General features: G+C 34.5%; 1 protein-coding gene across 10 annotated transcripts in view; it reads right to left on the minus strand.

Annotated features, from left to right (window-relative positions):
* Positions 1 to 234: 234 nt before the first annotated feature.
* Positions 235 to 23,611, minus strand: part of NR3C2 (nuclear receptor subfamily 3 group C member 2) — a 358,516-nt gene continuing 335,139 nt past the window's right edge. For 9 of the 10 annotated variants that reach the window (XM_031942985.1, XM_023505949.2, XM_031942992.1 and 6 more), the window contains exon 9: positions 235 to 2,859. In XM_031942985.1, the coding sequence (XP_031798845.1) occupies positions 2,704 to 2,859 (156 nt within the window). In that variant the 3' untranslated portion in view covers positions 235 to 2,703. The remainder of the gene's footprint in view (positions 2,860 to 23,611) is intronic. The other variant, XR_004230317.1, reaches the window with a different exon arrangement.

Below are 23,611 nucleotides of genomic sequence, written 5' to 3' on the forward strand. Positions count from 1 at the left end.
AGCATTGTGGGGAACTCAGAGATGGCACTGTGGGACCCCAAAAGCACAGTTAAGGTAAGTGAATGTGTTACAGCCACGTCGTTCTGCTGGGAAGATGGCAGCTTCCTAAAATAGAAGACACATGGTCTAGTGCAACTTGGGCATAATGCAGAATATCTGACAGTAGAAGTTCTGCTGGATGGTAGATTTGTGTGTTTCCACAGACATCCAAATAAACTCTTTCAAAACAACAGATGATTAAAGTAAAGGATTTATTGTAATCTGCTTACAGTCGTTTGCAAAGACAGACATACGTTTTTGCATAAAGATATAAATTGCTTTTTTCAAACTAATTTAGTGTGTTTTTTTTAATTCTATGAAGAAGTTTCAGTGAATTATGAATTGTACCAAACCAAGATTTTTAAGAGCAATATGGTACAAAAATAAGAGCAAACAGACAATTTGGACTGGGACAAGCATTCAACAGTGAGTTTAGAATATGGCTTTGCTGTTTAATCAAGCAAAGTTACCTGGAGACAGAAAAAGCCAGTAACTTTGTTAATACAAAAAGCTGATGCAGACCGTATTCATCCCAAACCTCGTTAAGTTGAAATTCCAATTCTGTAAAAATTAAGTCTGAACTAAAAAGCGGCAATTGTCTCCATTTCTGTTCCAGAAACCCCCAGTCTGCATGCTGTGTATTTATCACCTTCCACCGTAGCTTTCGTATTGCTGTGCAAGTCAGTTTGTAGTTAAAGATCTGTTGATTAAATTAAATTCCTGAAGTTGCAAAGTATGTAAGAAGACCAGACCCCTTTCCCTCTTGAGTACAGCTTTCCTACGTTTACCATAACATAAGGCCGGTGTCATTGAGAAAGACCAGGGTCATGTGGCCGTGGGTGAATGGGCTCCCATTAGGTGGACAGGGCGGCGAGGAGGGAATGCTGCATTCTCGGGGATGGAGAGTTTGGGGAAATGGATGTGATTTCCATGAGTAATTGAGTACTTATGTTAATCATTACTCTCAGAAAGGTTCCTTGGGCCTCTACTCTCAGCAGTTTATCTTGTGAAATCAGACTGTTAGCTCTGCCCCCAAACATGCTCATTTATGCTTCCAGGCTTCCCAGAGACCTGAGCCTGAACCAGATGAATTGAGTTGAACTTTCGGTGTTCTCATTTGTTGGTAGGAGCTGCGGTTTTCATTATAAAAAGCTTATTTTGAAGATGTCAACCCCACCAATAATCTGCCCATTTCAATTGGAGAGATCTGCCCTCCCAGAATCTATGTTCCCTTGACCTTCCCCTACATCAGGAATAGAAACCGGTAAGAGGTTGCTCGCATTTTCTCCCAAAGAAAGAAGCATAAAACAGGTGGAAAGCAACCTTTAAACCATTCCCCCTCCTCCTCCCCCTTAGTCCCAATAGCATATGACTTACTTGTGTTTGTGGACAAGAGAAGAGGCAGAGTCTCCCTGCAGCCCTAAAGCTGTCAAGGCTCCTGAACCACCTGTTTGTTGTGTCTTGTTAAATGAAACCTTCATGATGCTGTAAACACAACTCAACAACGCTCCTTGGGGAAGGTGGAAGCCGGAGTCCTTAAGTGTACTCAGCTCACAGGTACTTGTAAGTGGCAGACAAAAGGGGAAACGGAATACAGAAGAATAGAAAGGCTTAAAGACAACTGAAAAACTTTGTGTGGTTATTTACAACAGACACTGTAAAATGGTAAATCTTCTATGATGCTAAAAAAAGGCACAGCTTTCCCTTTCTTAAATACACTGTAAACGCTTCATTAGGCATGCAGAACATTTCACTTTACAAAAAAAAAAAAAAAAAAAAAATTACCTTGTTTGTTTAGACAAAGATAGTACTTAAATAGTCTCCAGCAAAATAGAATTCTTTCAAAAATACTTTCCCATTCATCCTATTAACCATTAAAGATTTTTTTTTGTATGTGTCTCATTTACAAAAGTTCCTTACACCTTATTTCAGGTCCTTCACAATTTATACATACAGTAATGTACAGTACAGCAAAAGACTGCGAAAAATTATTTGTAAAGCCAGCACAATAGATAATATAAATTGAAACTGAAGCATTTGTTTTAACATCTTATCCATTTAATTAAATAATAAATGGACACCCAAGGGTGTGTCCACTGGTGATGGAGGATAACATGGGAGAACAAATGCCCCAGGCGGGGAGGTGATTATTCCACACCAAATGTTCCATTATTACACAAGAGGAGTCTGTATATATTTTTTCTCTTTTTTGTTTTTTTTTTAAATAAGAAAAGAATATTAATGCCCCATATTTGACTGTACGTTTTATGTGCAAACCAAGGGTAAGCTTTAAAAAGTTCATTAGTCCTTGAACCCTTTTACAACAAGCAAACAATACCAGAAACTACATGGCATATTGAAAACTTCCATCTGTTAAAATATCAAAATCAAAGAGTTATTGACTAGATATGGCTTTTCATCCAGAGGAACGGGATCAATTTCTAAGCACTGAGGGTAAGGAGAAGAGCTCTTAAATCATCCAGTTCTTGCCAAATCCATGTCGAACTGCTTTCCAGTCCCCAAACCCTTGATGTGATTTTAAACTTGAAAAACTGCTGAACTGTGAATCATCTCATGTTAAAAATGTGATTTCTTGGGTCCTTCATGGGTGTGGAATAACACGGGGAAACTTAAGGCAAAGTTCTTCCATTAAGACATTTTCCATCACTTCCTGTGGAAGTACAGGGGCTTGGCATTCCCGGATTCCACCTTTGGTAGCTGGTCACTGATGATCTCCACCAGCATCGCTGGGAACTCCACTTTCAGGGCCTGGGACTCTCGGAAGGTATAGAAGCAGAATTCCAACAAGTCACTCACCAGCTACAACACAGAGACAGAGGGGAAAAGGAAGTGAGCTTTATTTCAAGGTAAAATGCAGACATCCAGGGATTTTTATTTTTATTTTTTTTTAAGGAAATTACATAATTCTGCCTGATTAAATTTTACCAGTTGTCCTTGGATGGAGGAAGGGGTGGAGGCAGCCACAAGGTAGAGCATGATTAATTGAAATACAGATTTATAAAGTCGTCACACAGTTGTTACAGACTCTGAATTCAAATTGCCGTTTTTCTGAACAACATAAAAATACAATCCAAGATAATAGTAAATTGATGATTTTTCTCAGTCAATAGGCTGCTTGCAAGGATCACTTTACTTGAGTCTAGCATCAATGAAATATAATTGGTCTCCGTTTCAATGGGATATGGTGTTCTCATATGCTATGATGAGACTTCTATCAAAGTCTTATTCTGTTAAATTTTCTGGCAAAAGTACTCTTTAAAACATCTATGGCTCCAAGCTTTTTGTACTGTAGAGTTTTCAAACTAAGGCATGGATTTGGTCTTGGACATAGATTCATTTTTAAGCTTGGGCCACCCTGGGAGCCTTAGTTTCCCTATTTAAAAGATATTGGTGTTGATTTAACAATCTATAAGGTTTCTTCTAGCTTTAAGTTCATGATTTTATGAATGCAGATATGTGCTAGGGGTATCACATTTTTTTTTTTTTTTTTTTTTTTTTTTTTGCTTAAGAGTTGATTCACAGGAAATGATTTCATTTAAACTCAGATCTGTGCGTTTCAGAAGTAATGGTTCCAGTGTTACAAAGGAAAGTAGTAGGGGCAGAAACTGATCTGTTTTCAACTTGGCAATCATGTCTTCAATGGGCAAAACCCTAAGAATTAACATTTCTGTTAGAAGACATACTAAAGTGACAATGACAGTCTTCTGGCTGTTAAGAACTTCATTAGTTTTGGGTTCCCCACTAACTGGCTTTTTTGCTAATGAACCATTCAGGATATATTTCTTTCTTACAGCTTCAAAATTCCATTACTCCTCTATGCTCCTAGTGTCTAAGAAGAACTTTTGGATTAGTTTTTTTGTTTTGTTTTTCCCTCCCACCTCTCAAGAAGTCCTATAAAAAGCAATAAAACATAAAAACAACTTCTAGGAAGAATTTAGCACCAAATAGCACTACCCTTCCAGTTCTCCCATATTTTCACTACTACGTACAATTCAGTAATTTGGCCTTTGGACCTTCAAGGTACAAAGAAAATGATTTATATCATCAGGTAGCAGCGTTAATAAGAAGGGTCAAATCCTGAATCAAGAATCTGTCAATCAGAAAGGGGTAATCATTTGTCATTAATTATCTTTCCACATGCATAATACTCAGTTATGTGCCAAGAAAGTTCAATAAGCCTCCTCTGTTCCTTTACTGAGCTTATTTTAAAAAGACAAAATGATCAAAAAACCAGTTGTTTAAATACTGTTGCCCCAATATTATGACAAACATGACCTTGTTCTCCCAATACAAATGACCAATTTTAATTCCATCTCTATGATTTCTCAAGAGGTCTATTGACTAACCTGTACCTCTTCAAATGCAACATTTTATGTTTCATACTCATCAGAGTCAATTTGGAAAAGCACTTCAGAGATCATCTAATTCATTGTTTCTGAAATTGTGTTCTGTAGAATCCAGGGAATTTACAAAGCAGCCCAAAGGGGCTGCATAGAGAACAAACTTATAATGTTCAGATAGTCTAGAGAGGAAACAGCTTCTAGGTAATTTTTGTACCAGTGCTTATTATGGATAATTGGGTAAAATTGGTTAGGTCTGAAGGGACAAGTACGTAATAGTGTTAATAACCAAGACTAATGGTGGTAGTAGGGGAAATCATTAACCTAATTCAAGTACCAAATATGAAAGAAACAGACAGTGATCTTGACCTCGAGTTCATATCTAATGAAAGTGGTGGTGGCGAGCATTAAATAAAGCACTCACTATGTGCTAGACACTGTGCTAATAACACTTATAAGCAAAATTATATCATTTAATCCTCACCTAACTGGTAAATGCTATTATCCCTTTTTACATTTGTGGAATATAATGATGCAAACAATTTAAGTGTCACACAGCTAGTAATTATCTGAGCACACATCTGAACTTGGGTCTTCTGATTCCAGGTATCCTCTGCATTACCTAGTTGTTGATGTGCAATTTAAATGCAAAAAAAAAAGATCATTCATAATTCTAGAAGAATTACAAAATAAGATGAAACTGAATAGTGGGAAAAAACCCTCAAAATTTTAAAGTGACATTTTTTTGATGAAGTGAAATAACTTCCTCAAGTACTGGGAAATCACACTTTGGCTGAAAAAGAACTTTGTAATTTTCAAAGCCTATTCACTGATAAAGCAAATGGTTTCCCCAAGGTAGTTTATATCTTATTTGTAATATTTGGGTCTCAGTATTTATTGGCCTTTTTTTCCTTTAAATTTGACAGCAAATTTCTTGGACAATGGGAAAAAATTCAAAGCATAGTTCTAAAAAAGGCCCAATTTTGAAGGTTTCAGTTCTGAGTTAGACATGCCTAGTAAAGAGTATCCCTGTAACTTCAGTGGACTATCTCTAGATCTGTGCTGAGTTGTTTATGAATGGCTCATCACAAATCCATCAATGTTATGGGGAATTTTAACTCAAAATACATGTCCTACTAATGCGGATGAAATCTAAACAAGATTCAAATGTCACTGGGAAATGTTTCACAACAGAAATAAATATATAATACAGCATAGACAATGTTAAATTGTGGTTTCTTAAGTAAATAAGTGGCTTGCAGGGCCACTTTGCAGTTTCTATTTAACACTACTAGTATAGACAACAGAAAATACAAAGTTTAACTTGTTCTCTACTTGGCTCTAAAAAGACGTCACCAAGTCTGAGAATTCTCTTACTCTTTGGGTCTCACCAAAGGACTTAAGTAACCAAGAATCCCATCGTGGAATCAGCTGTGTCAGTGGATACAGATTAGGAATCCTCCTCCTCATTACCAGAGCTGTTCTTACTTATCCTCCAAGATAACCCTATTGCTGTCACTTGGGTAAAAGTGGAAGAATAAGGTAGAACTCAGAAACCAAAAAGCCTCTGCTCACATTCCCATGGTAAATCACCACTTTAGTTTCTACTTCTGTAAAATGAGGCTAACATCTGCACTCTCCTTGCATAGAAAGTTGCATTATATAAGTTGGGAGCTATTTCTTAAGTGGTCTCTACCACCACTACTCACAAAGCACTTTGGGGTACAGTATATTTCCTCAGGCTTCACTATTATATCTAATACTGTTGCTTGAGGTGAAAGGAAATTCAGTTACTTGTCTAGAGTCGCACATCTTCTGAGGGATCCTGTTTAATATGCCACTTGTTTGATGGTAATTATGGTTTGACTTATTCTTTTATTTTTATTTGAATTTTGTTTTACTTAAATAAGATTTCTATTGAGATATTTTTCTCTTTCAATCATTCCCTTCTCTCCCTTTATACCACAACTGCCCTAAATCCAGATTACTGCAATAGAGGCCTCCTCATGTGTTCCCCTACAGTCAATGTCTTCCTTTTCTAATCCTTCTTCCAAACAGCTGCTGGATTGACATTCCCCAAGCACCGTCTAATCCCATAGCTTTTCCATTGCCTCTAGGACAAAAGACATACATCTCTGGCAATTAAAGTCTTTCACATTTTGGTTCCAGCACACCTTTTCAGGTTTATTATATATACTTTGAGCCATTATCATCTCACAGACTACAATCTAGCCCAACTGGTCTCCCTGTTGTTCCTCCTTCATTTCTTGGTCCCTTAGAGATGCTTTGCTTCAGCCCCACCTCCACTAAAATCATTTTAAATTTATTTAGTAGATACCCCACATTTACATATCCATAAACAGTTGTTTACAATATAAACAGTACCACATGTGAAATAATGAAAAAAAAATTTGATTTTAAGTCTGAGAACACGGGTCCAAATCCCAGCTTTGCTGTGCATTTTTTTCTGGGCCTTTGAAGCCACTGCCAGCTCTAAATCTCAACCCCTATTCCAGGCTTTATCCCTCCAGTTGAAGGTAAGTTTCCCAAAGACAAGGATTCTCACTTTTGTATGTATAACCATGGCACATTTCATGTGCTTAATAAAAAGCTTATGGGTTTAAAAATTCTTAGATGCATTAAAGAAATCAAAGAAGTTAAAACTCACACTTCAGTAAATGCTCAGCACTACCTAATGCAAACTAACGCTTTCCCCTGGCCCTTGTTCAGAATTTTCCTTCAGTGCTTCATGGTACCAAACCTTGTCCCCATTTGACTTCCGTTGAAAGTTTAATTCATTTTCTTTCACCTCTTACATTTCCTGACAACTTAAAATGGGTCTCCTTTGGCCACTCTTCAGATTTTAAAATTTCAAATCATCATGTATTGTAGTAAGCAAGGAGCTGAGGCAGATGGTTCTGGTGCCCCCAACCCAAACCCTCACCCCATCTTCCTGCCACCTGGATGCCTTCAGTGCCATGAGACAAATGGAGGGCGGGGGGGAAGTCTGAAGCAACAGCATTGATTTCCGCAGTCCTTTACAGGCAGATCCCAATTTGAGAAGGCAAACAGGAGCACTAATTATAATCAGCAATGATACAGTATCATTAGACATCATAGAAAGATTTGAAAATAAATGGAGATTTCTGTCTTCCAGCTCTACAGAATGCATCTGCTTGGATCTAAGGCAAAGTCAGGCTCAGCCCCACGCATGAGTTCTCCCAGACTGACGGGCGACAGCTGGTGCTAAGTCAGGAGAGCCCGGGCAAGGTCACAGTGGAGAGCTGCGGCTCTTTGGATGTTCTAACAAACGAGAGCGTCGAGGCTCTAATTAGGACATTTCCCCCACTGCACCTCATTGAATCATTGCTCCCGATGGCCGTGCACAGCTGGCGTCCCCCACCCTCCCGTCTGGGTCTGCTGCTTTGCTGAAGACACGCTCGAGCTCAAATGAGAAGCAGGGGCCACGGGGTCCTGCCTTCTGTGCTGTACCTGGGTGGGAGGCCGCCAGACACTCCGAGTCCAGGGTGAAGGCTCCGTGATTCAGAGGATGGCGGAGCGTCAGACCTTATTAAAACCACCTCACGGAAGTCTGGCCACAAATGTTTGCTGTGTTGTACTAATTTCTCTGAAATGATTTGCTGTTCCCAAAATCTGTGCATAATTAGGATTGATTCTTTGGGTAAGATGAATCAGGGGTGGGGAAAGGAAAAGCTATGAGGACAACTTATTTTTAAAAGATTAGAAATTTTGCCAAATTTATTTTGGAGGGTTTGGAAGAATTTTTAAAATAGTTCTAATATTCTTATTTAGCTAGATATGGCCTAATATTATTAACTCCCATTAGTCTACAAATAGCATTCTGAACATTTGAAAACGACTTGCAATAATTAGAGAGTTTTTAATTCATAATCTCATATGAAATTTCATATGAAATTTGTCTTTTGGGCTGGAGTTTGCTTCTTGGTACTAATGAACCAAGGAAAATCTAAGTCTTACAAAAGCCTAAAACTTTATTTTCAGTGTTGGTTACTCTTCCAGATTCTCTCCTTAACAACCAAGGCCTGAATGTCATTTTATTGGGACCTGTTGCTAAAATTGCAAGCCTGTCTAGCTTTTGTTTGTAAGCATGCATTTCAGTAGGGCAGCTAGATGGCACAATGCATAGAGCCCCTGTCTAGGATTCAGGAAGACTCATCTTCCTGAATTTAAATCTAGTCTCTGATACTCACGATCTGTGTCATCCTAGGCCAGTCACTTCATCCTATTTACCTCAGTTTCCTCATCTGTAAAATGAGAAGGAAATGGCCAACCACTCCAGTATCTTTGCCAAGAAAACCCCAACTGGAGCCATGATGAATCAGACAGGATCAAAAATTGACTAAACTAAAAAAACAATATGTTTTAGGAGGCAAACTTGAGGTCTCTCTTCTTCCCAAAAGTTAAGGGGGAAAATGCAAGAAAGAATGTTATTTACTAATGGAGATGATGAAGAGATATGGAAAGATAAAGCTGCTATGATATTTCTTAGCAACATATTCAAATCAGGCTATAATAAACCTGACTGCCATCAGTGAAGAAGCTACATTTAGGACATAGCTTTCTTTTAGAAACTTGCCAACTATGTTTAACACAAGGATGAAATGACATTAAGACAATCATTGGGATTGTGGGACCAAAGAGTTGGCAAACTAGATACTCTCCCTACTCCTTGCTAAGTTTTAAAATGCACACACAAACCAAAGAAGCATTATCTACCAAATAAAATACAATACTGGGAGAGGATCCTGAGAAGATGTTGGAGTAGGAGGTCAGTAAATTGCAAGTTCTCCAGATTTCTCCGACAAACAGAACAAATTTGCGCCTCAAGGCTTACATAGACTGGTGAAAAATTAGGAAGACCTGGGGCAGAACAGGGGTCCTCCTGGCACAAGCCAGGAGACTCAAAGAAAGATGGTGGCCTAGAATTAAGCAGTGTGAAGCTCCGGTCTCAGAAACATCAACTGGGGAACCCTCAGGGGAGCTGGGTTTGGCTGGAGCGTTGGCAGGAAGCACAAAGACTTTCCCCACTAGGACAGTTTATGGAGTTGGGGTCTAGATCTGGGAAGACTGAGGGAATCTCGATTAATCAGGAACACCAGGCCCAGCTGTGCTGCAGAGACCCGGCCCTGGGCGAGAAGAAATCAGTATATCCCTGAGCTTAGAAGCAGTGGGGCAGGGGCTGCTGTCTGCAGGTACTTATAGGAGGGGGAGGGGCCTCTTGGTTTGGGGTTCAATCCAGATCAAGGGAGCTTGCTGAAATGAAGCCAGAGCTCTTCACAATTAGAAGTGCTTACACTAATACATATTAAAAAAAAAAAAAAAAGAAAGAAAGAAAGAAGAAAGAACCCCATCAGAGAAACTATGGGAACAGGGACGATTGGAGTTCATCTTAAGAGAAGGACACTGAAGTAAAAAACAAAAAACTGCTTCTACCTGATGGAATAATGTGAAATGGTTCCCTGCCCAGAGAGAATTTATAGAAGAACTCAAAGAATTTTTTAAAAAAATCAAATGAGAGACAATGAAGAAAAACTTAAAAAAACAAAACAAACTATCCAAGAAAAATAAGAAGATTCTGAAAAAGTTAACCAATTAGTAAAGGAGATAGAGAATCTTGAAGATGAAAATAATTCTCTGAAAATTAGAATTGAGCATATAGGAGAGACCAAGAAATAACAAAACAGAATAAAGAATGAAAAAAAAAAAGAACAGAATTTGAAACATAAGAAAAAAAAAAAACAGAGATGGAGAACAGTTCAAGAAGAGGAAGTACAAGAATAACGGAAACTATCTGAAAGCTGTGACCAAAAAGGAACTTTGACACAATAATGCAAAGAATAATTCAAGAAAATTGTCCTTGAGTGATAGAATGAGGGGAAAGTAGAAATGGAAAAAATCCTAAAAATTACCACCTCAAAGAGATCCTTGGCAGAAAACATAGGAATATTATTGCCAAATTCTTAAACCCCCAAATAAGAGAAAATTTTACAAGAAAAAAAAATATAGCATTGCAGCTGAATTAATAGAGGACAAAAAAGAGAAAACCCCAACAATATAAAATCCTTGTTAAGCAACAATGGAAAATAACTAATTCTTTTAAGATTCACTCAGCACCCTTCACTGTCTAGCCTTCACAGTCCTGCCAAAGTCAATACTAAAGTAGTGATATCTCCTGGAAGAAAAACAAAAGGCAATTTCCTCTCTCTCTCTCTTTTAAAAATGTGATCTCTTATAGAACAATTTAAGGATCCCATATTCCCTAGAAGAACATGACAAATGCAATGAACCGAAATACTACAAGAAACAAAGTAACTATTGAAAGAATCTAGATAGCTTCCTAAATAAAAATCCTCCAAACCTCAAGATATGTTGGTTAAATTTAACAATTCTAATAATAGGGAAATTCTGCAAGTGACCAAGAGGAATTCAGATTTCCTTTTCCTATATGTGAAAATATAACACTATTTCATGTGTACTAGATACTACAGAAGATAATGAGGATTTGAAAAAGCAAAGCAGTTCAAGCTGCAACTCAAAATGAGAAGTTTGCAGTCCCTCCCTCCCCAAGAATGTTCTTTTTAACAAACATTGGCACAAAATGGATAAAATAAGTTTAATTTCAAGGAAATAATTAATAATGGAATATATTACCCTGTGTTTATTAGTCATTAAAAAAAAAACAGGTGGGGGAAATCAAGATGGAGTGAAAAGTCATAACTTTGAAACCACAAAATTTCTATAAATTTGTGGGATTCAGCTAACAAAGTCCTTAGGGTAAAAATTTATATTTCTGAATGCTTACCTCAAAGGAGAGATAAACAAATTGACAGGTAAAAAAATCATGGGACTAATGAATAAAATTAAGAGTTAGTTTTGTGGAAATACAAGCAAACAAATAGCCATTTGATTAAAAAGAAAACACCAAACAAAAGCTACACATCACAAGACAATTATATCCCAATCTCAGGGCTACTTAGGAAGACAGAAGTTTGAGGATACTGATGTGGGAGCTAGCTAGAGAGGCACATTGGAAGAGCCTACTCCTCCCTAACATACCAAAATTTGTGGGATTAAGCCAACAGTCCTTAAAGAGAAATTTTATATCTCTAATACCTCAAAGGAGAGATTAACAAATTGAAAATTTAAAAAAAATCACTGAATTAAAATAACATTAGGAGCAGTTTTGTGGGAAAAACCCTCAGATAAAGAGTTGGCTAATTTGATTAAAAAGAAAGAAGAAAAATCATTAACTGTTTCATTTTTTTACACTGGTAATTAACAAATGAAGATGAAATGAAAGCAACTCTTAGGAACTATTTTTGTTCAATTTTATGCCAAGAAAATTAACAATCTAAATAACATGGATGAATATATTTACAAAAATATAAATTGCTCATATTAAGAGATGAGCAGATAAGATTATTTAAATAATCTTATCTTAGAAAAAGAAGTTGAATAGGGTACAAATGAGCTCCCTAAGGGGGAAAAAACTCTAAAGAGCAACTAATTCAAACACTATATAAACTATTTGAAAAAATAGACAAAGGATCCCTAGCAAATTCCTTCTAAGACACAAATATAGTTCTGATACAAATCGAAGAGAGCAGAAACAGAGGAAAAAAAACTATATATCAATTTCTCTACTGAACAGTGATGTAAAAATTGTAAATTAAATACTAGCAAGGAAATTATAGCAATCTATTACAAATATCATACACTAAGACCCACCTGAATTTATACCAAGAATGAAAGGTTGGTCAAATATAAAGAAAACTGTAAGCATATTATCAATAATAAAACAATAAAAAACCATGATCATCAATAGATGCAGAAAAGGCTTTTTGACTAAATACACTGTCCATTAAAAACATAGAAATAAATGTATCTTTTAAAATTATAAATACTATTGTCTAAAACCAGAGAAAACATCTAGGATGAAGATAAATTAGAAGCTTTTCCAATAAGATCAGGGGCAAAACATATATATATATATAATATATTATCATTATTACTGTGCAATATTGAACTAGAAACACTAGCTATAGAAATAAGGCAAAAAACAAAAAAGATTGAAGGAATAGAGAAAAAAACTCACTTTTTTGCTGATAACATAATTGTTTACTTAGAAAATCAATAGAAAAGTTAGTTGAAACAATGAAAATGAAAAACTTTAGGAAGTTTTCAGGATATAAAATAAACCTAAATAAATTATAAGCATTTCTTCATATTACCAACAAAACCCAGAAGGAAAACATAAATTTAAAATAATTGTAGACATTATAAAATACTTGAGAGTTTCTCTGCCAAGACACATAGAGAAACTATATAAATACAATTACAAAACACTCTTCACATAAATAAAGACATATTTATAGCTGAAGAAATGTTAATTGTTCATGGCTTGGCTGAACCAATGTCATAAAAATGACAGTATTAACTAAATCTATTTACTTATTGTGTGCCATACTAATACAAATACTAAAGAATAATTTTGTAGACAGAATGAAAAAATAATACTGGAGGAATAAAAGGTCAAAAAATATAAAGACAATCAATTTTTTTAAAAATGGGTACATTATTTAGACATTAGGGTGATAGAAAAAAATTAGAGGAGCATGGAAAAATGATTTGTAGTCACTATGGGAAGAAGTTATGACCCAACATATTTTTTATTTCATCGAAAAAAGTTTTTGCAGCCAAAATTAAAAAGAAGGCAGGAAACTGAGGAAAAATTTTTGACAAATGATCAAAAATAATGAATAGGCTGTTTTCCATATGAAACTATGCTGTAAATAACTCATAATTAAAGAAGTACAAATTAAAACAACTGTAAAGTACCACCTTACACCCATAAGCAGATTGGCTAACATGAAGAAAAATGACAAATGCTAAAGATATGGAAAAATATGTAAACCTGTGCAGTGTTAGTGGATATGTGAACAGATCTAACCATTCTATCTGGAACTATGCCCAAAGAGCTGTAAAATTGTATAACCTTTGACTCAGTAATACCACCAAAGAAATAAAAAAAGGAAAAAAGACCCATGTGTATAAAAATATTTATAGCAGCTCTGTGTGAATGTGTTGGGAAAGACTTGGAAACTGAAGAAATGGCTTGGGGAATGGATAAACAAATTATGGATATTATTGTGATGCAATGTTATTGTGCTATAAGAAATGATGAAGAGGGTGGTTTCAGAAAAAACCCTTGGAAGACTTAAAAGAGATGATATAAAATGAAGTAGGTAGAAGAAGGAGAACGTTTTGTCCAGTTAGAGAAATATAATCAGAATTGTGAAATTCTTATTACTTCTAACTGATCAATGACAGTGATCCAAGACATTTCCAAGAGACTCAAGAAAAAAAAAATGGCATCTACCTCCAGTAGAGAATTGATGTTGATGAACTCTGAGTGCAAAGTGATGCAATTTTTTTCTTTCTTCATTTTGTTTGCTTCCTCATTCCTATTTTTTCCCCCTTTTTTCTTTTTGCAACTAATCCACTAATGTGAATAAGTTGTATATGACTTTATATGTAAAATAAGTATTACATTTCTTACCTTGTCAATGAATGTGAGGGGAGAGAATTTGGAACTGAAAATTAAAAAAAAAAAAAAAAGCAAAGGAAAAACCCAACCCTGATATATAAAGTAAATAAAACATTTAAAAAAAGGATCATTAAAAGGGAAAAAAAAAATCTACCCTCTCACACAAGGAAAGAAATGAAAGAAATAGAAATTGAGAGGAGCATAAATGAAGTATCATGGACTAATTTCCATAATGCCCCCAAAGATGGATAAATGTAGTTTCTGAGTTAAAACTGTATTCTAGAGTTGCAAGTGATTTCTGAATCCTTTTTAACTCCATGGATAAGAAGAATAATCAGAAGAATAAAAGGTATAAAAACAGATTTTGTGATTTGGTGCCCAGTAATTCCAACCCTGAGGCATTGTTGCTTCTATCAACGTTATTTCCCTTAAGAATGGTGCAAAACATAAAAAAGGGATGAAAGATCTCCAAAGAAAATTATTTAGAAATCAGAAATCATCTTATACATGGTACTTCAGAAGCATTCACTCAAAGGAAAACAAAAGAGAATAAAGAAGGAACAGATAAAGGTATATTAAAAATTAGAACAAAATTTCAGAATTTCAAAATGGAAGAGAATTGATGAAGAGAAGAAAACAAAGTAAAAATTTAAATAAAAAGCTGCAGAAAATCTATATCCAAAAGTTGATGAAAAAGATATGTTCTTTGGCCCAGTAATAATATTAGTAGGTTCATACCCCAACGAGATAAGATCAAACAAAAATTTAAAGGACCTATATGCACACCAAAAATTTATAGCAGCATTTTTTTTAAAGCAAAGAACTGAAAATTGATGGAGATATCCATCAATTTGGGGAATGGCTAAATATATTACAATAAAAGAAGGTAATAGACTATATTGGGCTTTATGAAATTATAAAAGGGATGGATTCAGAGAAACCAAGAAAAACATAGGAAATGATTTTAAATGAAGTGAACAAAACCAGGAGGATACTTATATAAAAGACATACCACTGTAAAAAACAAACAAAAAACAAAAAAACAACATTAGGGAAAAGGGGATTCCAAGATGATAGAGGTTTGTGATTTATATGTGATCCTTTTATAGGGCAAAGGGTTACATTTTTGTCAAGTTCAGAGCCAAAAAACAAAAATTATTTCTAATAGACAAAGAAAACTAACAAATATAAGAAATTGGAGAGGAGGAAAAGAGGGAATATTTTGAACTAAACGTTTAACTGAGAGGAGGGAAAGAAAGTAATAATTAAATAACTAAGTAAATAAAAGAAAGAAAAATAAATCATTAATTTAAACAATGCTCTAGAACTAAGAAAAGAGTTGACAAATGGGAGTGGGGAGCAAGGGAATGTGTTGTATCAAAGTAGTTTAAACAAAATATCATTAAAAGGATCAGATGAATCAACTGATAAAAAATATTTTCTTCCTACTTTCTCTTACTTTCTTTTACTAAAAGATTTTTTTAAAAGTACATGTTAATTGATTTAGTTTATTCCTTCAAGGTATTCTTAAATTCTGGTACTTTTAACATTAAAAGAGGAAGGAAATTAAAATAAACACTAAACTAAAAAAAGAACACTAGAAACACAGATGGAAAAACAAATCTAACTGTTATAATTGTAAATGTGAATGGACTAAAACAGAAAAGAATCTAAAAGCCCAAAGTTATTTATATACCAAAAAAAAATCTTAAAAGCAGACTCGAAATTGACAAAAAAGACTCAATTGATTCAAAATGATAGTCTAGAACTAAATTTACTATGTATCATGATAATTAAAAAAAAAAAGAATAAAACCATATAAAAAGTACAGTATCAAGAGATAAATTAGGAAATTAGATTAAGCTTAAAAACCAAAGAACAGATATGAAAAATATATGGCATAACATCTAAATTTATAAGGGAAAATTTAGCAGGCATTAAAGTTAAAAAGATATGTAGTAACAGACAATAACTCAGTATTCTCAGACATGGGCAAATCTAACAGAAATCTAAACAAGAACGAAAATACAGAACTGAATAAACTTGGAGAATTTAGAGCTATAATTTATAGCATTTTCTGAATGGGACTGTTAGACAATTTCTTTATTTCTAGGCTTCATTTAGCACTTTCACAAAAAGAGATCACATTTTATACTACAGAGAATTTGCAGATAAATTTGAAGAAGAAATACTGAACATCTTTTACAGATCATAACACAACAAAATTAGTAATCAATACTGGGCACACAAGCAAAAGAAACACATATAAATGGGGATTTTCAAATGAATTCCTAAACAATCACAGAAATAATTGCTAGTATGTGAAAGGCAATGATGAGACATAAAAAGAAGTCACGTTCAGAGTTGTTGAAAAATACATAAAATATCCAAGGTTTAATCCACAAAAGTTCATTCCATTCTCTGCGTAGGTATAAAATGCTTGTTAAAGAAATAAGGGAAAAAGTTAAGTAATTACAGAAAAATTCAGAGCTGGACTATGCCAATATCATAAAAATAGCAATATAACTATTAGTTACTAATATACCTACTGAAATTAGTGCACAGCTTTAATGCTATGTATTGGTCAAACTACTGAAGTGATAACTTTACAGAACTAAGCAAAACAAGAGAAAATTCATTTAGAAGGACAGAAGTTCTAGAAAATCAAGGTCAATAATGATAAAGATATTAATGAAGTAGAAATAGTATAGCTAGAACGCAAACTCTGTAATAATATAATCAATTATAATATATAGTAATCATCCAATCCATCTGTTACTGGATAAAAAGATTAAAAAAAAGTTTATCAGTAGAAAAAAATATACAAGGAAGAATCAGAAATAACTGAACTCTATAACCCAATATTTTATAAATTCTAAATCATAGATTGCTTAGGAAAGAACTTTGTTTGACAAGAATGAGTAAGAAAAGTGGAAACGTTCTGGAAGAAATTAGGTTTAGAACAGTATCTTATACCATATACTATAATAAATAAAAAAGTATATGTGGCTTAAATATTTAAGCTGATTCTGTACAAAACTGGAAAAGAAAAGTATATGCATTTTACAGCTATAGAATGTATTCTTAAATAATATAGAGAAGTAATTACACAAGTTAAGAAAGATAATTGTGATTAAATGCAAGTGAACAGAATCAATGCAACTAAGATAAGAAATAAACTGGTCAAATGAGGGGAAAACCTTTGTTTTTTGATAATGGCTTGATATCTATAGTATATAGAGGAAGAAGAGAAAGATGATCAACATTTTCCCCACAGATAAGCAATGAAAAGATATAAAACAACCAGTCTCAAAATAATTTTAAAATATTAACAGCCTTGTGAAAAAAAATGTTCCAATTCATTCATAGCACAAGAAATACCAATCAAAACATCCCTAAAGTTTTGACCTTATCATACTTAGCAAATTGTCAAGAATGATAAAAAAAGGGGGAACAGTAATATTGGAAGAGTTATAGAAAGAATTCACACTAATGCAATATTGGTGGAGCTTCAAATTGGTTCAAGCATTCTGAAAAGCAATTGGGAATTATGTGAAATGAGTGAATAAAATTTCTCTACCTTTTAATTAGAGATCCCACTGCTAAGTTCCCTATATACTAATTATAGTTATAGTTAGTTAGTATAACTAACTATACTTATAACAGCATTGGGGGGGGGCGTTCAGTAGCAGCAAAGAACTGGAAAGAAAGTAGATACATTTTAATAGGAAAGACAACATGTGTGAATATTGGTGTATCTACATACAACATATTTATACTATTAATATATATTATTAGATATATAGATATAATAAATATGTAATAAAATAAATAATAAATTAATTAGAATAAAAGAGACATACAAGACAAATAAAAGGTAACCTTAGAGAAGAAGGAACTAATTTGGAAACCAGGAGAATTTTCTTGCAGAACAAGCAAAACAACATATACACACATGTGCGCATACACACATACACAATACACCATATGTATGCATGGCTATATGTATACATACTGTATATAAGTATGTATATATACATGTGCACACACACATTGTATACATACACACATACACATGCCTCAACAATGTAGATGGGGAAAAACCAACAAATTAATTAAAAATAATCCCAAAGAAGTGATCTGAAAATTCACCTGTAGAAATTATGGGCTGTGGATATACTTAAATCAGACTTGTGCTCCTAGGACCTAATACTGTCTTGGTTATTAACATATTATCAAAGTGAAAGCACCCTTACTTACTTCAATGAATAAACTGTATAAGTGGAAAGCTAAAAATACCATCAAATAACAGTTACACTTTTGGATCAGTTTACTGAACTGTTCTTTTGAAATAATTCTTTTTAGGGAAACTTATTGAAGTGGTTGTTGGGAAATATCCATTGTGTCAAAGCAAAATATACAAATAGACTTTAAGACCTAAAACAAAATAATACTTACTTTCCCCTAATGTGATAGACTGCCTTCTTATGGTATGAGGCTCAGACATTTAATCAATTAAAGGTCATGTGAGTTGACATAATGAAGTTTGCTCACAAGTTTTTGCCAATTATTTCTCAAAATTACATGATAAGTTCTCAAATAGAGTAGTTCCTTTTCAAATCTAGTCTAGATTATGACAGGCATCAGGAATAGCACAAACTTCCAGTACACGGAGCAGCAAGAGCATGCCTAATAAATGGGATATTTTCACTGCTGCTTTTAAGAAAGATCCGAAAATGATAGGATTTGCCAACTAATTGGATGGAGAGGAGGAGAGTCACAGAGGATCCCTGATTGGGATATGGCAATACTATCAACAGAAATAGAAAATTTGTGTTATTGGTGTTAAGTTGATGAATTCACTTCAATTTAGTTTAGGTGCTGGAAGGGGCAAAAAGTAGAGAATATATGCATTTTGGAATCACTTGACATCAAATAGAATGTAAGCCCCTTGGAGACAAGAGACTATTTGATCTTTGTATTCTCAGTGCTTAGCACAGGGACTGACATATCACTGATGCTTAATAAATGTTTGTAGATGGACTGATCTGACAAGTGAAGCCATGGGGATGGATGAGATAAGCACGGATGAAGGAATAGGTGGAAAAGGGAAAGCAAAGTCTTAGGGAACAGCTATTTGATGCTAAGCTACAAGACAACAAAACCAGGACAAACAAGAATAACAATTCACTCTCAGGGAGTATTCTGATAGGAAAGACAAGATGTATGAATATTAGTGTGTGTATGTGCAATATATGATATGTATATTATATAGATAATATATGTAATATATAACACCATAATAATATAATATATAAAGATATATACAAGATAAAAATCAGGTGACTTTAGAGAATGCACTACAGTTTGAGAACTAGGAAAGCCTTCTTGCAGAAGATGGCATATAAGCTGTTGTAAAGGAAACCAGGGAGTTTTTGATGTAGGGATAAGGAGGGAGAGCATATTCTAGTCAAAAAGACATCTAATGAAAAGCAGGGGGATGGTGCATCCTATGTAAGGAACAATAGGACTAGTATGGATGAATCATTGAGTGGATGGAAGGTGTTTCCCTTCTCTACATCACACAGTCATCATCTTAGTTCAGACTAACCTCCTTACTAATTTCCTTGTCCTCAGTCTCTTTCTCTCCACTCTATCAGCTCTCAAAATAATCATCTTGAAAAAAAAATATATATATATATGGATCACTATGGCCAACATTGATAATTTATACTGAATGTTCAGATCAATTGATTAATTTTCAAGAAGAATAGAAAGGAAAGGAGTGATCAGGTTACAAGCAGCTTTAAATACCTGCCAGAAAAGTTTGTGTTTGATTCTAGAGTTAATCGTGAGGTCATAGAGTTTACTAAGTAAACTCACTTTGGCAGCTATGTGGAAGATAGATTAGAAGTGGTAAGCTTACTGAAATAGCGCAAGTGATGAGGATCAATACTAGGGTGCTGGTTATGTAAGTAGAGAGAAAGGAATGCATATGAGAGATGTTAGGCGAATAGAAGAGACAAGATTAATCTCCGTTTATTCTGTTGGGTTTATTTATGAATCAGATTTCTTACTCAGGCAAATTTCTTAAGAAAATTTGATATAAATCAATTACTTCAAGGAAGAAGTCAGCCAGGCAGGAAATTCCTGACCTCTTTGACGAATACATGGCAACCAAGGGCAACACTGGTTTATGATATGTTGTTTGTAAAATCTTGCAAAGATTTTGATGATACAAGATTATAAGAAGCCTTGATCTCTTAAAGGAGAAAAAAGCACTAGAAGGGGACATCTTTACAGCTTAGTAAAATACTGCAAGAAATTTGATCATCCCGAATATATTTAAGGATGAAACTTAAAGGACAACAAATAGACGAAAAGCAGTAAAATATGTGAAGATTTCTACTACAAAATCTTATCTCCATCAATCACTGGAAACTATCACATTTGGACTTGAATACAATCTCTCCAAAATGCTGCATGAGAAAATACAAATGGCACTTAAGAAAATGAAAATGGGAAAGGCAGACAAAATAAATCAAGTGCCCAAAAAGAAAGGTGTGAGCTGAAAGGAAGACAACTATGTCATGGAGATATAGTTGTCTCAACATATCTAAAAGAGGGAAGGTTCATCAAAGGTTGCAAAAAGAAAAACAAAAACAAAAAACTATAAAAATTTATTAATACCTCCAAATAAGCAAAAGAATATAACTACCAACTCATGTGCCTATTCTGTAAAATTTATCTGTATCTTAATATATTTTCCATGATAATGCTATCCTTCATAAGGTATGAGAAGGGACAAGCATGCTTTCACAAAATGCCTCCTATAACAAACAATTTTAATTTCACAACTGATGGAAAGATTCAGAGACGATAATATCCCATTACACTTACTGACTATATAAAAAGCAGCTGCGTTCTACAGCAAATTGTTGTCTTTAGAAGTTTTCCTCCAACAAAGCATTCCTATGAACGTGTCAAAAATCACACCATATACTCTAAATAATGTAACCATAGAAATTGTCTGACAGCCCTCTAATTATTTATTTTAATAGAAGTATAAAATAATTCTGAGACATATACTCACCAAAAGGGTCTGCCTGTGTTGTGGGGGATGTCAGTCTATACAATGACTATACACTTAGAAAGTCCACTCCCATAATGTTGGGTGGACCTCTCTTGAAGTCATGGGAGAAATGAACAAGAGTTGCATGTGTTGATAAGGAACCCTCACTGATCAGATCATAGTCCTGAAGAAACTATGTACAAAAGTCCTGAATTAGATGCAATTGATACAAAGACAAATATGAATGTATCTGTCCTGGGGAAGCTTATATTTTTACTGGGGAGTCAATAGTATCAAATTCAAAAGAAAGCCTAAGAGAATGAAGAGGACCTAAGTTTTTAATGCACCAGATGTTCACCTGGTGAACTATGGGGTTTGGTCTTAGACCTGTGATTTCATTGACATATGGAGTTTCCAGGGAGGAAACTGCCTTTGCTAATGCAAGTTAGCACTCCTCTCCAACTGTCGGCTTTTGAGAGTTGTCTAGAACACTGAATGGTTAAGTGACTTGGCCAGGGTCACCCAGCCACTGAATCTCAGAGGTAAAACTTGAACCTAGGTCCTCATGATTTTAAAACCAACTCTATCAGTATGACACCATGCTACTTCTCAGTGTTGCAGACTCATGCCAAATTTCTTAAGAATCCATGTCAATCTAAGGTGTGTAAAAAGTGAAAATCATTTCTAATGATCTAACTGTTTAAGAATGCTGTGCTAAGCAAAATGGACTAAATTTCTTTTTAAATGTATTTTTTTGGTAGTTAAATTTATTTAATTTCTACTTGTGTTTAAGGTTCCTTGTACACCAGCTTCACTCGAGATCACAGCTCCACCTCCTTGTGAATAAGGTCTATTGTACATGTGAACCACACAAAGCAAAATGACACAATGGGAAAAAAAAGAAAGTAGAGCTTAAAGATAAAGGGATAATTAGGACATTGCTGAACAAAGAAAACCTAATGAAAGGGTTGAGTTGGGAATGCATTGACATGTTACTGTATATAGAAGTATGAACTTTCTCTAATTTTGTTTTCAATATTTCTTAGATCCTCCTTGAAAATATGCACTGAATTCAGTACTGTACAAATCTGAAGTGGTATGTTTACAGGTAATCAGCTTTCAAGATCAGATAAGATTTTAGACAGAATTAGTGAGTCCTTATTTCAACTCACTCCAAAAGCAAACTAACTTACAACTGGCAATGGATAAACACAGTTTGTGTCAGAAAAATCTGATAGCCTTTACTGACTCAAAAATAGGTAAAATTGGCCCTGGTGAACTGGATTTGGGCATTAAAAGGACTTCTGATGTTATAAAAGTTGCTTTGATCTTAAATGTTACAGGGAGGATTCCTGCAATGGGTGGGGAAGCTGCACAAATGACCTCCTGGATGACCACTTCCATCTAACATCCTGTTCCTTTACAAAATAGCACAATTCTTAAAGAACCACTACTGTCCCTATCTTTCATGATTTTTCTCAGTGTCTTGACAGATAATTCTCACATTTCAAGCATAAGTTTCTTTTTCCATGTCATCTGTAATATTGGACACTTTTCCACAAGATCCTTGATGAACTCATGTCTGGGCTCCTGGCTTCTATAATCTTTTACATTCATTTAAAAACTTCGGTATTCAGCTACGCCCAGAGAAAAAACTCTGGGTGATGACTAAAAATCATTACATTGAATTCCCAATCCCTATATTTATGCCCACCTGCATTTTTGATTTCCTTCACAAGCTAATTGTACAATATTTCAGAGTCTGATTCTTTTTGTACAGCAAAATAATGGTTTGGTCATGTATACTTATTGTGTATCTAATTTATATTTTAATATATTTAACATCTACTGGTCATCCTGCCATCTGGGGGAGAGGGTGGGGGGAAAGAGGGGAAAAATTGGAACAAGAGGTTTGACAATTGTTAATGCTGTAAAGTTACCCATACATATAACCTGTAAATAAAAGGCTATTAAAAAAAAATAAACTTCGGTATTAAAAACCTCTTTCTAACCTTTTACTTAAGCATATCACTTGCCTTCTCAAATCTGTTGACTTTCTGCATCAAATCATGCATCAACATTGAGGCTCTTTTCACCATCTACTTGACTGACACTGTTCCTCATTTCCCTCAATTCTCCCCTTCCTTAGCTTCAAAATAAATTGTTCTGCTTTTAGCTTCATCTTTTGCTTCTTTCCTTCTTTTCTCTGTACCTGTATAAGCCTTCCTGCCCCTCTTCATCTACAACGTTTATCTTACAGTAAAGATGAATACCAGCTGTTATTTCTCTTCAATAAGAACATGAGCCAACAGGTTTATAAGGAAATGTGTTCAAGTGAAATAGGAGGTTAGTCGCCTGAATTTTCTTTGCTATTGTCAAACTCTGAGACCTGAGAAAGCGCACTTGAATCCACTGTCTTATTTTCTCAACCTCTAAAGAGAATACTATCACCTCATGTTCCTACTTCACAGGGATGTCAAAAAGATACTGAAGCACTTTTGGTTCTTAGGGAGAATACAATTATATAAATCCAAGGTCTTATGTTGCTAT

The sequence above is a fragment of the Sarcophilus harrisii genome, chromosome 6, assembly GCF_902635505.1.
Source record: "Sarcophilus harrisii chromosome 6, mSarHar1.11, whole genome shotgun sequence".
Taxonomy (NCBI): Eukaryota; Metazoa; Chordata; class Mammalia; order Dasyuromorphia; family Dasyuridae; genus Sarcophilus; species Sarcophilus harrisii.